Source organism: Pelophylax lessonae (genome assembly GCF_965119305.1).
Source record: "Pelophylax lessonae genome assembly, chromosome: 2".
Lineage (NCBI taxonomy): Eukaryota > Metazoa > Chordata > Amphibia > Anura > Ranidae > Pelophylax > Pelophylax lessonae.
Window position 1 is genome coordinate 539850557 of NC_138769.1, and position 16235 is coordinate 539866791.

At 43.8% G+C, this 16235-nt stretch overlaps 1 protein-coding gene across 1 annotated transcript in view; it reads right to left on the minus strand.

The window, feature by feature from the left end:
- VWA8 (von Willebrand factor A domain containing 8) overlaps positions 1-16235 on the minus strand; it is a 668510-nt gene that overhangs the window by 375299 nt on the left and 276976 nt on the right. Inside the window, exon 21 of the mRNA XM_082247613.1 lies at positions 1456-1527. Within this exon, the coding sequence (XP_082103739.1) occupies positions 1456-1527 (72 nt within the window). The remainder of the gene's footprint in view (positions 1-1455; positions 1528-16235) is intronic.

Genomic DNA, 16235 nt, shown 5'->3' on the forward strand with positions numbered 1-16235 from the left:
GTTTAAATAAGCACAGGCTGTTTTTTTAATTCTGTTTCAATAAATGGACACGCTCATGTTAGTTATAGCAAGTCAGAGTCTATTTTGTTGATTTTCAGGCCCCTTTCATCCTACACTTTCAGCTGGAGAAGATTATTAACACAGTTTACCAAGTGTACACGTAAAATAATTATAAAGGCTGATTTTTAAAACCTCAGGTAAAGGGGCCTATGGTATTATACAACACACATCAACATAGCATATGCAATCTCCAAGGTAGCCAAGGTCCCAAATATAGCGAATGGACATGCAGATGGTCGCATGGGGCTGCTGTGGTTAGGCTGACGCGTTTCAGGGGCGAACCCCCTTCCTCAGAGCCAGAAAGAGTGCACACCTTGGCTACCTTGGAGATTGCATATGCTATGTTGATGTGTGTTGTATCACACCAGTCTTGTGAGTACTTTGTACACTTTTTAATATTTTAATAAATGGTTTTATGGTAATGCACTAGGTCGGTGCGCCCCTCTTTTTCTTTTTTGTCATTTCTACCAGTTGGTTCTGGATACCCTTGACCCTGAAGGGGGCAGCAAGACCGATAGCTCTTTTAACACCTGGGCTTGTAGTGCACCTCTTTTCACTCCATCAGACATCACTCGAGCGCAGGAGAATTTGTTTTACTACTTAAAGGGGCCTATGAACAGTTTAAAGCATAACTCCACTTTTGTTGAGAAAAAAAACATTCCCCTCTGGGTGATCTCTGTACATTGCAGAGATTTTAACAAAATTTGTTACAGATTCCTACCTTTTGTTATTTTGAAGAAATGCAGGTTTGTTCCTCTTTGCCTCTGTGCTGAGTGAGTCTAATGAGAGTGGCTTCATAATTATCTGTCAGCTGTGGCAGCTGCAGGGCTCTAATGGGGAAAGCTGCTGGGCCTGCATCCCTTTAGACGTGTTCCTATTGGGATTATCTCACCAAAAATTACATTTTTGTTGCAGGGAAGGCCAGAAATCTGACTTGTATCTTAGGCAGACTTCTGGGAAATTGGTGAGCCAATCACACAAGCAGGAAATGATGTTTCTGGGGTGTGGTCAGTACACTGTGTACAGAACAGCTCCAGGTAGCCATATTTCATTGCATTTTCAGAAAATTACAAGAGCTGCAGATTGAAAAGGAAAGATACTTTTTGATAACTTTCAATTACAATATTATATGTGTCACAATTGTATACACTGTATGTTGTTTTCTCTTTATTTGCTGATTTTTTTTTTCCCCACAAAAGTGGAGTTACTTACTTTAATGTTAGCAAGTAAAATGATAATCTGAATCAGAATGAAGCAAGGGTCAAGCTACTTTGAGGGGGTCCTAGAGATAATAATAGGCACTTATTACTATATCTTGTTACACACAGGTTTGCTAACTTACTGGGAAATGATTGAGCTAGTGAATACTTCAGTAAATATCACAAGTACACTCACCTGATTTCCAACGAGCAATAAATGTTCACCAAGCAGGAAATCTTTAAGCATGTCCTCCATAACCCTCATGTGCTGCAAGAACAAATTATAAGAGTTTTACAGTAGACAGCATAGAAAAATACCCTTCACAGTGGAGTACATATACGGAGAATAAATGCAGTAACATATCAGAATATGTACAAACAGCAATGTACAACTGTTCACCATTTTAACTACTTCAAACATACAAGAAGCACAAATCACTGCAATTTGCACTTTCTTCCTCTGTTTCTTTTCTGTGCCATATTTTACTGATAAAAAGGAACCTGTCATTTAAAAAACTAACCTTAGTGTGAAAAGCATGCCACTGGCTTCTTAAAGAGGAGCTCCAGTTTCCCCCTAAAAAAAAAAAATTCAGCAGCTACAGGTACAGGACCTTTAATATAAGGACACTTACCTGTCTAGGAATCCAGCGATGTCCTCAGTCGAGCCAATTCTTCAATAGGCTTTAGGACCAGGCGCCAGGCGCCGGAACCTTCACAGCTGACTTCCCACTGTGCATGCGTGAGCTGTGCTGCCCTTTGTGAATGGTCCCACAATCTTCTGTGACCGGTGTCAAAACCAGGTACCCACTCCCCCCCCCCCCAAAAAAAAAGTGGCCATTGTTATAAGGGGGGGGAGGCAAACAAGCGGAAACTTCCCCTTTTGGGAGAAATTCTACTTTAACATGTCTATTACAAAACAAACTTTTTTATTTTTTACTTTAGATGCTAACCAGGAGTAGATCTCATACATTCACGTGCTGCTGCAATTTCTTAACCACTTTCCGCCCAGTCTATTGTCAAATGACAGCTGGGTGGGGCATTCGTTATTCCGGGTGTGTGTCATTTGATGTCCTCCCGGCATGGGCCACCGGACACAGCCGATGACCGATCAGTGTACCATAGTTTGTGTTCTATATTTTGGGTTATTTTCACCAAAGAAATGTAGCATAATACAGTTTGGCCCACATTTAAAAAGAAATACAATTTTGCAAATAAATAATCTAACAGAAACAAAGAAAAATGCTATTTTTCAAACTTTTCGGTCCTTTTTTGTTTATTTAGCAAAAAATAAAAAACCCAGTGGTGAATTAAATACCATCAAAAGAAAGCTCTATTTGAGAAAAAAATTATAAAAATTTCATATGGGTACAGTGTTGCATGACCGCGACACTGTCATTCAATTTGCGACAGTGCTGAAAGCAGAAAATTGACCTGGGCCATGTATTGAAGTGGTTAAAAATTATTTAAACAAATTCACAACTACTGACTTGAGCGGTAATAATGAATAACTATACGTTTATTGTTTATTATTATTAAAATTAAAAAAATAATTCTCATATCTCCCCATACTCCGACTGATGCCTAAAAATTAAAGTGTGTCTATATCAAAGAACAAAAAAATTATAAAATGAATAATATAAATAAAAAATTAATAATATAAATATTAGTGCTAACTTGTGAATAACACACTTCCTGTCCTTAGGTGATTACACTTACTCAATGTATTGTATCAATGGAGGAGCAGCATTGTTGTCCTTGGGCAAAGTGTGTTAGGACTACAGAACACCTCCCTCTCTCCTCTTTTTCATCATATGGGGGATGTGCTTTGCAGTTCACAGAGAGCTGGGAACAATGCTAAAATGCTAAGTGATAGCACTCAGCACAGGAAGTTAAAGTGGTTTTAAAGGCAGAAGGTTTTTCTCTTAATATAATCTATACGTTAGGATAAAAACATGTGTGCAGAAGCCCCCCCTCAACCCCCCAATACTTGCCTGAGCCCTGTTTTGATCCAGTGATGACATGAGAGTCTAGTCTGTCTGGACTCTCCCTCCTGATTGGCTGAGACACAGAAGAGATTGCCATTGGCTCCCACTGCTGTCAATCAAAGTCAGCGAGCCAATGAGGTGAGAGGGGGGTGGGGTCAAGCCACGCCACTGTGTCTGAATGGACAAACAGAGCAGCGGCTGGGTTCAGGTGCCCCCATAGCAAGCTGCTTGCTGTTGGGGCACTTGGCAGGAGGAAGGGGCCAGGAGTGCGGGTGAGGGACCTCAGAAGAGGAGGATCGGGCCACTCTGTGCAGAACCACATCACAGAGCATCTAAGTATAACATGTTTGTTATTTTTAAGACATTAACCACTTCCAGACCAGAAGGATTTGCCCCCTTAATGACCAGGCCATTTTTTGCGATTCGGTACTGCGTTATTTAATGGACAATTGCGTGGTCGTGCAACACTGTACCCTAATAAAATTGATGGCCTTTTTTCCCCACAAATAGAGCTTTCTTTTGGTGGTATTTGAGCAACTGTGTGATTTTTATTTTTTGCACATAAAAAAATAGCGACAATTCAGGGGAAAAAAAAAACAAATATTTTTCTGCTATATAACATTCCCAAAATAAAAAATTTAAAAATCAACTTTTTTTTCATTCTTTAAGGCCAATTTGTATTCTACTACATATTTTTGGTAAAAAAAAAAATCCCAATAAGCGTATTTTGATTGGTTATCGCGTCTACAAACTAGGGCAAAGATTTGTCTTTTTTTTTTTTTTTTTTTTACCGGGACTGCAAAATGGCGGCGGACAGATCGGACACATAACTGACATTTTTTTTTTGGTTGCAAAAAGGTAACTTTATTGAAAAAACAAGAAAGGTACAACATGTAGCAAGTATAGATATGCACATTGTTTTGAAAATAAACATACTCATACAGTAGGCAAATGAAAAAAGAATAAGACATAACTTACAACATAACTAGTATCGGCCTGGCACAATCAAGGGAAATAACAGGCATGGAGGGGGACACACACTGCAAGGTACACCGGCACAACGCAAGGACAAGCCTAACCAGAGAGGCAGTCCGGAGTGGCCAACACCACCACACTGAGTCCAGTGCGCCAAATTATCCCGCTGAGGGCTCCCGGGTCCACCTGTCCCAAATTTTGTTAAATTTTGTAGGGCATCCACTATTGATGTAGGTCAGGCGTTTATAAGGCAGGACATTATTGACCTCCAGTTTCCAGGAGGAGAGGGTGGGCAGTGTAGTACGCATCCACTGCTTGGCAACACACTTCCTGGCGATAGAGTCTCATGAAGAAAAGTCGTAGTGGGTTTGTCCAGATCCCCGTCCGGGAAAATACCCAGCAAGCATGATTTAGGGCAGAGAGTAAGAGGGGACCCCATGTCGTCAAGGGGCACTGCCAGATAAGGTGGAAAAAAGTGCCGGAGTGCAAAGAGCACATAGGGCACAAGGGATTTTGATCCCTCCCAAACCTAACGAGTCTGAGAGGGGTAAGGTATGAGCGATGAAGGATGTACAGTTGAGTCAAACGATCAGAGAGCCTGGGAGAAACCAGTTTGGGGGCATCTAAAGCCTCCGCCCGTTCCTCATCCTCCTCCCAGGGTCCCTTCAAGGCATATGTCAGCTTGGTTGAGGGAGGGAGATGGAGAATAGTGTAAAACAAGGAGGTCAACTGTTTAGGGTTCTGTCCCATAATTACCTCAAGCACATCTATTGGGTCAGTCTGCGGGGAGGAATCCCTGAACTGTGTTCTAAACACGTGACTTGAGTTGTAGATATCTAAAGTACATGTAGGATGGAACGCTGAAGTCGGCCTGCAACTACCTAACTGACATTTTTGACACTTTTGGGGGGACCAGTGACATTACTACAGTAATCAGTGCTAAAAATATGCACTGTTACTGTAATAATGACACTGGCAGGGAAGGGGTTACATAGGGGCGATCAAAGGGTTAATTGTGAGCCCAGGGGAGTGTTTTCTAACTGGGGGGAGGGACTTGTGAAATGATCATAGAGACCTGTGTTCCTATATAGAAGGATCACAGGCGCTCTGTGATCATTTCAGAGAGAACAATGGTCTGCTGTGTTTACAACAACAGCTCCCGGCCTTCTCTCTCAGCGGGGAGCAATCGTGGGTGTCCGGCGGCAATCGGTGCCGCCAGTCCCATGGTTCGGCATCCCTGCTGCCTAGTGGAGCACTCCCACTGATCGCCGTACAGGTGCGGCGATTCGCGCAGCCGAGCCAGCCTGCTGCAGTATATATGCGGTGGGCGGTCGGCAAGTGGTTAATATCACTTTCATATCTTACAAGATTTTTGGCATGTTCAAGTATCCTTTTGCCCTTATCGAAAAGATAAAATAAAACACTTACATTTTTTTTTTTATTTAACTGAGCAAAAGGGAGAAAATAAATAATGTGTATTGGTAGTATTTACAGTACATACATTTTAACCAAAGTGGCATCACTGAACAAACTATGCAGTCATATAACTGAACTTTCCCAAGGGAAGCTTTGCTTTAAAATGACATTATCTCTACAAAAAAGCTATATATATATATATATATATATATATATATATATATATATATAGAGAGAGAGAGAGAGAGAGAGAGAGAGAGAGAGAGATATATATCTATAGATAGATATAGATATATCTATATATATATATATATATATATATATAGATAAATATATATAGATATATATATAAAGGTCCCTGAATAAAAAGGTATATTACTTACTCCTATGTTGGGCTTTGCCTCGGGTCTTTGCCGTTTTCAAAAGCTCCAGTGACTTATTTTTAGCATCCGACACACTTCCAGGTGTCAGATGCCTATTTTTTTTTCTGTGGCGATAGTGTCCCTTTAAACCTAACTCAAGCCACATTTTTGTGTTGCATTTAATTTTGGTCAGTTTTTTTCTGTTTGTTTGTTAACCTACTGAGGACATTTTGCCTCCCTAATGCCTGTGACACTCATATTAGAAATGGGGGAAGCTGGCACTGCCAGGACTGGGAATCACAGATGGTAATATCAAACTGAAAAAGGCAAAAAGCTGGAACAGCAGTATCAAACTGTCAATAACAGTTGTCATCTGAATCCAGACTCCAAATGCAGTTTTGAGTTGTAGTCCGTGTTATAAGATATATAAGCTTGTATTTGAGTTACAGTTCCAATACAATACTGAACAGGGCTTTCTTTTCCCCCCCCCCGACTACTAAGCTACCAATTTCATTTATCTGGCCCACTGATGTATAGGGATTCCCACTGATAAAAAAGAAGAAAAAAAAAGAACGAGAAGTTGCAGTGAGTGGTAGTGTTGCTTTGTGCTTCTTTTTTTATCAAGGTAACTGAAAGAAGATCTCCTTTTCCTTAAAGCTTAACTCCACTTTGGTTGAGAAAAAAACATTCCCCTCTGGGTAAACTATGTACATTGGATTTTAATAATCATTGCAGCAGATTCCTACCTTTTGTTATTCTGAAGAAATCACGGTTTGTTCCTCTGTGCTGAGTGGGTCTAATGGGAGTAGTTTCCTAATCATCAATCAGCTGCTGCAGCTACAGTGCACTAATGAGGAAATCTGCTGGGCCTGCATTCCTTTAGATATATTCCTATTGGGAGTATCTCACCAAAAATTACATTTTGCTGCAGGGGATGCCTGAAATCTGACTTGTATCTTAGGCAGACTTCTTGGAAAATCAGTGAGGCACTCACACAAGCAGGAAATTATGTTTCTGGGTAGTGGTCAGTACACATTCAGTAGCCATATTGCATTTTCAGAAAATAACAATGGCTGCAGATTGAAAAGGAAAGGTGATCTTACAACTGGCTTCTGTCAAACGGGCATGCTGGAAAACCATAAGCAAAATAATGTGCAGCGCTAAACAACAAGTGACGCCTCATGCACACAGGGCGTTTTTACAGGTGCTGTTAGTAGCGTCAGGCGTTTTTTTTTTTTTTTTTGCAGCTTGAAAATGCCCCTCCATGTTATTCTATGGCCTCATGCACACACAGACGTTTTTAAACTGTAAGTGGCATAGGTGTTTTTAAGCTGCAAGAAGAATCCACGGCGTGCGCGTTCTGAGGACCAGCGTTACAGCTGTAAAAACGTCTGACGCTGTTAAAGGCTGAATAACGTTGCTATAACGTTGCTTAACGTGCTTTAAGCCACGTTAACCGTTTTTTTTTTTCTTCCATTCAAAATCAATGGTTCCCTATGGGAGCCTATTCATTTGAATGGAAGGCACACAGCAAGTCGGATCATCGCAACTTGCGCTGTGAGAATCTTGAGGGGGGACTCCACGCCAAAATGGGAAAAAACGGCGTGGGGGTCCCCCCAGCTTCCAAACCAGGCCCTTCGGGTCTGATATGGAATTTGAGGGTAGCCCCACGCCGAAGAAAACATCATGGGGTCCCCCCCAAAATCCATACCAAACCCTTATCCGAGCATGCAGCTCGGCAGGCCAGGAAAGGGGAGGGGAGGAGCGAGCGGCCCCACCCCCCCTGGACCATACCAGGCCACACGTCCTCAACATGGGGGGTGTGGGTGCTTTGGGGCAGGGGGGGCTCTGAACCCCCACCACCCCAAAGCACCTTGCCCCCATGTTGATGAGGACAAGGGCCTCTTCCCGACAACCCTGGCCGGTGGTTGTGGGGGTCCGCGGGCAGGGGGCTCATGGGAATCTGGAAGCCCCCTTTAACAAGGGGGCACCCCAGATCCCGGGCCCACTCCCTTTGTGAATGGGTATGCGGTACATTGTACCCCTACCCATTCACCTTATAAAAGGCAGTGTATGTAAATAATGACGGGAGACGTTTTGAAAAAGTTTATTAAAAATCTTCATCTGGTCTTCTCCTCTCCGCTCTTTTGCCCTCCGCTCTTCTGGTCTTCTGCCCTCCTGCTCTTTTGCCTCCTCTAGTCTTCTTCTTCCTCCGGTCCTCCTCCGACACTGTCCCCAGTGATTATGCCGGTCTCTGGTCTCTGCAGCTTATTATATAGCCATTAGGGGGCGTGGAATCCCGATGACATCACCAGGAGGCCCCACCCCCTTATGTCACAGGCGACGTCATCTGTAACATAAGGGGGCGGGGTCTCATGATGATGTCACCGGGCGGCCACGCCCACAATGGCTATATAACAAGCTGCAGAGACCGGAGACTGGCATAATTACCGGAGACATCGTCTGAAGAGGACCGGAGAAAGAAGAAGAGCCAAGGGCAAAAGAGCAGAAGAGCGGACAGCAAAAGAGCAGGAGACCAGAAGAGTGGAGGGGGAGAAGAGCGGAGGGGGAGAAGACCAGAGTGGAGAAGACCGGATGAAGATTTTTAATAAACTTTCCAAAACGTCTCCTGTTGTTATTTACATACACTGCCTTTTATGGGGTGAATGGGTATGGGGTACAATGTACCCCATACCCATTCACATAGGGAGGGGGTCCGGGATCTGTGGGCCCCCCTTGTTAAAGGGGGCTTCCAGATACCGAGAAGCCCCCTGCCCACAGACCCCCACAACCACCGGCCAGGGTTGTGGGGATGAAGCCCTTGTCCTCATCAACATGGGGGCAAGGTGCTTTGGGGTGGGGGTGCAGAGCTCCCCCTGCCCCAAAGCACCCACACCCCCCATGTTGAGGGCATGTGGCCTGGTATGCTCCAGGGGGGGTGGGGCCGCTCGCTCGTCCCCTCCACCTTCCTGCCCTACCGGCTGCATGCTCGGATAAGGGTCTGGTATGGATTTGGGGGGAACCCCACGCAGTTTTTTTTGGGGCTCCCCTCTAAATCCACACCAGACTCAAAGGGCCTGGTTTGGAACCTGGGGGGAACCCCATGCCATTTTTTTTTTCATTTTGGAGTGGAGTTCCCCCTCAAGATTCTCAGCGCAAGTCGCACCGCAAGTCGGATCATCCTGATCCGACTTGCGATGCGCCCTCCATTCAAATCAATAGGCTCCCATAGGGAACCATTGATTTTGAATGGAGGCAGAAAAAACGCTGCTAAAAGCAACGTGGCCAAACGTGCAAGAACGCAAATGGAAAAAGCTATTGAAAGCATGTTTTTACAGCTGCTTTTTCCCCCGCGTCAGATCTAGCTTTGCAGCATGTTTTTTCTAACGCCCTGTGCGCATGAGGCCTTAATGACAATATGACTTGTGTTGCAATTGTATATGCTATATTATTTTTTCTTTATTTGCTATTTTTTCCCCCCACAGAAGTGGAGTTACCCTTTAAAGGGCAAATTATAAGTACAATTGTCTTTTTATCAATTTCCCCTCCCTAAGTGAAGCCCACCAACTCAAACATTTACCTTTCTCCTATATCTAGTGACCTTCTCTGTAAGGCCCTGCCCAGTACTGCACAAGCTTTCCATCAAAAGTCCTCTGTCAGTGTACATGCATGCTGCAGCCCAATTCATTCCTTTGAGTAAACTGTTCTGCTGTACTTTTAAAGGCTGTCTTGAGTATGGCTTACCCAAAGAAATTAATAAAGCTACGGCATGCATACACACTAGAAGAAGGCTAGGTGGGGACATTTTTGCTGGAAAGGCTGTGCAGCATTGGGCAGAGACTCAAAACAAGGTGTGCTCGGGTTGCTCTACCAATGTGTTAACACATATATGTTGTATTTCACTTAAAGTAGAACTTAAAGAAGCTGTGTGACATCACTTATACAAAATTAAACTCCATAAGAATTTCTATAATGCCAGATCTCCTGAAAACAATATCCTTATTAGAATGTCTGCAATACAAAATGCTCACTAAATCTGGTCTAAAAGCCTAAGTTGTAGGTATAGCACAGTGTAATGCATTTTATTCCCTATACTGCGGAGAGAAAAAAAATGTGTCACTAATTACAAGTAGCAAGATGCCGCCAAAATGTGAGCTGACCCACTTCCCTCTTGTTGCTGTGTGTTGTATTACCTTGAGGACAATATCACGCTCAGATAAACAAATTAGTAGGCTTAGCTGCTTGCATACATATTGGAAAATGAATCTCTATGTGACTGATGCACAGAATGCAGTGGTTATGTATGTATCCCTCCACCCCCTCAGCTTTTTCTCAAGCCAAGTGATGCTTTCAGTGGAGGAACAAGAAACAGGTCATGTGGAAGTAGGTCAACCAAAGTCCTTAAAAAAATAGTACTTGTCATTGCTGATGAGAATTGGCTGCCCAGTGTATAAGTGATTTAACATCACTCACCACAGTCAACAAGTTTATACCTGTACCAAAAAAATAAATAAATAAATAAATTTGCCATTGACTGCATGTCTTGGGAAATTTCTAGACCTTAAGCTTAACGCTTTTTGATATGAACAAATATTATGTAAATGTGTTTTTTTTAACTTTAACAATTCAATGTGGTTATGTTAACAATTGCATTTATTCATGAAAAAAATGTGCACAGCAAAAGGAAAACTTTATCAATGTGTATATCGCAGCTTACCAATTCTTAAATGTGGTGCCTGCATTCCTTTTTTTTTTCTATGCTTTCCTTTTCTTTCTTTCTTTCACCTGGTAAGCCAGTAAGTCTAATATTTTTCAACTTCCTTTAAAGTGGTTGTAAATTCTTACTTGTACCCAGTGAAGTGAGTAGCCTCAGGTGATACATGGAGCATAAACAAATCCTCCTACATAGGTTGTACCTGTTCATCTGCAGCAATCTCCCCTCTACGGTCATTCCAAACAAATTACACACACTACAGCGCTAGAGCACACAGCTCTGTGAAATCTGATAGCTGAATGGGTTGAAATGACACCCCCCTCTTCACAGGTTCACAGAGCTGAGTGAATGAGTTATCTGGTGTGTGCATGTGTACGGGGGGGGGGGGGGGGCTAGATTGTCTCCTGGGAGGCTGAGGTGTTGGCCTAATCCAGGGATTCCCAAACTATGGCCCTCCAGTTGTTCAGGAACTACAATTCCCATCATGCCTAGTCATGTATGTGAATGTCAGAGTTTTACAATGCCTCATGGGATGTGTAGTTCTGCAACAGCTGCAGGGCTGTAGTTTGGGAATCCCTGGCCTAATCTATTAGGAGTGATTCATGCAGATAGTAGAGAGAGGAGACAGATTCAGTACTTGGGATTCAGGTTAGCACACTTTATAGTGTATAGATGTGTTTTATTAATTTTTCATGTCAGAGGTTTACAACCACTTTAACAAACCAGCTGTCCAGCAACCGTGACAGGTAAATGGGTCAAAACCATATAACACTGACAGGGGTGCTTGCAATTGCTACTTTTTTTTCCATTTATGTAAACTTTTATCCCAAAAGGAAAAAAAACAATTTCTGTGACCGCTTGAAATCTGTTATCTGGAGTTCGGCTTTAATTTGTTACTCAGGTCCATCTAACACTACCCTCTCCACAGACTGACAATGCTGCTGTCAAAAGATGGCTCCGTTGCTCCTCCATAGAGTGACACTAGTCTAAGACAGGAAATGTAGTATTGACAAAGTCACTAGGTGAAAATACGATATAGGGAAAAAAGCCTAAATTAAATTAGGACTGTTTTACAAGTAAACAGTTAATATTCATGACCCCTTGGGTTATGCTGCCGTCTTCATTTGATAGGCCACTGGCCAAAAAAGGTAGAAATTTCCTACCCAGGCACAACCTCTTCCAGCTTAGCTAAGTCTTAGTTTTGTAGCAAGTATAGAGCAACACAGACAAAAGGAGAGGGATTCCTGTGTCCTGTGATGTATTCCAAGAAAGGGTTTTTAGAAAACAACCAAAAAATCACATATTCTTAATCATACCTCAAATGACATTGGGCTCTTCATATTAATGACAACTTGGCATGTCATAAAGCACTAAACATAAGGGTAAGAAAACACAGCAACAGGGCCAAAACGCTCAATAGGGTGAACCCCACTACAAGAGGGGTTTACCTCTGCCTGGAAGAGCTTTCGCCCAAAACTGGCATCTGCAGAGGAGTAAACATCAACCTGGTATAACTTAAGGCTCCATTCACACCTGAGCGTATCATTTTGGGTGTTTTTTTCAGGCGTTTTTTTTATGCAGGTGTTTGGAGGCAGGCATTGACATCTAACAAAAACGCTTGTAATCTGCCAAAAAAGAAGCTCATGTACTTTTTTGAGCTTCAGGCAACAAAACACTCATTTGTGAATAGGGGCCATTAAAATGAATGGGATTTTGCTTGTTTGACGTCTTGAGACTTCAGAGATGAGCGTTTTACAAGCTGAAAAACGCTCAGGTGTGAACAGGGACTAAATGTTTTAAGAGAAGACTAGATAACAACTTTATGCACTTGAGCAACAGAAGGCTAAACCACCCAGGAATCACCTACACGCCTTGGATGGGCCTTAAGAAGGAATGGAGAACCTTGCCCTTGATACCACAGGCCTGAGAAATGAGTGGACGAAACCACCTAGAAATAGTGGACTGCGAAGCAGCCTGACCATTGTGAGGACCCTCAGATAGAACAAACAGGAGCTGAGACTACTGAAATGAAGTCCTAGATTTCAGATACAATTGGACAACCAAAGAGGAAAGCTCTCTCATCTTAGAATGTTTAGGACAAAAAAATGGAAGCTTAATGTCCTGATTCAGGTGGAATGAATAAACCATCCTAGGAAAAAAGAAGACTGAAGCCTCAACATCACCTTATCCCACTAAAAGGCCAAGAAAGGCTCCTTGCAGGATAGAGCAGCCAGTTGCAAGACCCTGTAGACTGATGAAATGGGACTTGACTTGTTGATGTCAGAGGAGAATGGGCAGAAAGTTCAAAATGAAAGAAAGGCAACAATAACTCAAATAACCACTTCTTACAACCAAGGTATGCAGAATACCATCTCTGAATGCACAACACCTTAAACTTTGCAGCAGAAGACCACACTAGGTGCCACTCCTGTCAGCCAAGAACAGGAATGCAGACTCTTCCATGTGAAGGATAATTCTCCTAGATTCAGCTGTTGATGACTGAGAAAGCCCACTTGCTAATTTTCAATGCCAGGAAAGAAGAGGGCCAGAATGTTAAGTTCTGTCCAAAACAAGACAAGGTCCTGCTGAGCAAAGTAACTTCTTGTCCCTTCTTGATGGCTGATGCAGGCTACCATCCCCGGCATTGTCCAAATCCATCCTGACAGGGAGACCCTGAAGGCAAACAAAGTAGAGTAGGAGAGTCAGCCAAATTGCTTGAAACTACAGAATGTTGATTGGCAACTTCTGCTTCTCTGACAACCACATTTCCTGAACTCAGAGGTTCTCCAGAACATCTTCCTCTGATTCAGTATCTGCATGAAATTCCACCATTCCTGGGATGACCTGGTCTTGGGAGACACATGCAATTGCAAATCCAAAGACTCATGACATTTGTCACAAACCAACAAGAAAACAGCTCCCGGTGAGTGAGTCTCCAGTTAATCCCTACACATACTACTCGGGTACTAGTCCAGCCTGCATGCTTTGTGTCATAAAAAAAATGATTCCGGACGGTTGCACTTCCAAAAATTCTCTGTATTGAAGCTCATGTGTCAGGTGGTTAACAGATGGAGCAGGGGACAAGGAGGTAGAAGAGTTTCGCACAAATATTAGCGCTTAGTAATTACCTAATGTCACCTGTGACATGAGGTTCAATAAAGAGGATTTTTGAAAGTGCAGCTGCCTGGAATTATTTCCTTTATAATTGGTGAAATTTCTCTGTTAAAAGTGATCATGAAAAACATCATGTTGGTTGTTGCCCTAGTTCAGTTAGCTGCAGTTTGACATAGTAAAATTGCAGCGAGAGCTGGTTGCAGGGCTGGGCCTACCAAAGTAAAGAGAACCTTTAATAATATCTCAAACTTTCTATTAACAGAATCACTGAAAGAATGAACATCTTCAATAGGTAAAGTGACATGTTTGTGTAAGACTGCGATGGCAGTATCACCTACAGGAATAGACCACTGTTTAGAGAACTTTTCTCTACTGAATAGAGTTCGACAAAGATTTTGGGAGGAGTGAAAATCCTTTCTGGAGTAATTCCATCATCACAGATTGCATACGCTCTCTTTATGAATAGGGAAGGTCTTTGAGGATTCTACAGGGCTCTTTGTACTAAAAAGGGCATACCCAGATGGAGGAGAATCAACCTGTACAAAGCCAAGGTTTTTGCAGACAGCAAAGTTGAGCTAGGTGATTTCTCTGTGAAGGAGAAGAGGCCCATTACCCTAAGACACTAGCACAAAAACTGAGGATTCATGGAGCAGGGTATGCTTATAGGGGAGGTGACCAATGGGTGTGTGCTCGAAAAGTTTGCCAGTGTCAAATCACCTGAAGGTATGAGCATATAACCCAACATTTTTGAATATTTAACCTGTGTCCTGTACTGTACGGTTAAGAAAAACTGAATTTTTGTAAAATCTTACCGTAAAATTCCTTTCTATGAGTCCTCCGACAGTCGCCGCCCCCTCACAAGTCTTCACCAATGGGTATTGACCTTTGCTCCGGAGTAGTAGCTAGGCACAAGATTTGTTGGTAACAAAAGCTTTTAGCATAGACACACCCCTAGGGGCTGTCCCACTAGTCAATACCTCCCTGCACTAGCATTCCCAACTCAGTTTGGTAGCATAGCAGTAAGAGTACACAAAAACCCCAAAAGAGGGGCGGGGGGCGGCGACTGTCGGAGGACTCAGAGAAAGGAATTTTACAGTAAGATTTTACAAAAATTCAGTTTTCTCTTACGTCCTCCGACAGTCGCCGCCCCCTCACAAGTCTTCACCAATGGGATGTCCCAAAGCAGTGTAGACATGAGGGGTGGGAGACGTAGCCACAGAAACAGCAACACAGTACCCACATCAGAGAAAGGAACCTTATGCACAGTAAGAGAACCAGCTGGGCAACAGGAAAGTGCCCAACATGAGCAACAACCCAGGAAAACAAGCAACCCAGGGGTGAAACACCCCCACAGCCAAAGACCCATAAACAAGGGTCCCTATAGCACTGCCGCACAGAGAACTTGCGGCCAAAAGGAGGCATCGGCTGATGCCCAAACACCCATCTTATAAAAAGTGGAGAAGGTGTGCACGGACGACCAAGTCGCAGCCTGGCACACCTGGGCCACCAAGGCCCGAAGCCGGAAGGCCCAAGACGTACTCAGAGATCTGGTAGAGTGCGCCTTAACAGGGAAAGGTGGAACCCGTTCCTGCAAGTATAGGCCAGAACAATGGACTGTCAGATCCATTTGGCAATGGTCGCCGCAGACGCCGCCATGCCCTTCCGAGGACCCTCAGGAAGGACAAGGAGGGAATCCGACTCGCGAAAAGAAATAGCGGACGACAGGGGGAACCCTGAGCGTCCTGACAACATCCAAGGAATGCAAAGCAACCCCCTAGGATGCACGGGCTTCGCACAGATCGAAGGCACGACAATGTCCTCACCAAGGTGAAAGCCAGAGCCACCTTAGGGAGGAAGGACGGGTGAGGTCGCAAGACCACCTTACCCTTGTGAACCACCGAGTAGGGAGAACGGCAGGACAACGCCGCCAACTCTGACACCCTGCGAGCCGAAGTGATCGCCACTAAAAAAGGCAATCTTTTCAGACAGCAGAGACAAACGATATCCCCCTGAAGTTGTCAAAGGGGACACGCTGCAACATGGACAGAACCAAGTCCAAGTCCCACGGAGGTAAGGGCCCCCTCCGAGGAGGGGCCAAAAAATGCACACCTCGAACAAAGGTGCGAATGAGGAATGAGACGCCATAGGGCGCCGAAAAAGAACAGCCAGTGCAGAAACCTGGCCTGCTATCATGGCCAGCGCCAAAAGCTGGTCCACACCAGTCTGAAGGAAAGCCAACACTCTCGACACCGAGTATGAGCGAGGGGAGAACCCCCTGGACACACACCAGGCAAAGTACGCTTTCCAAGCACGGTAATAAACGTTACCAGACGAGGCTCTTTAGCCGTGAGTAGAGTAGGAATGACCTCAGGGGAGAGACCCCCGTCCACAGGACCTGGCTTCCAACAGC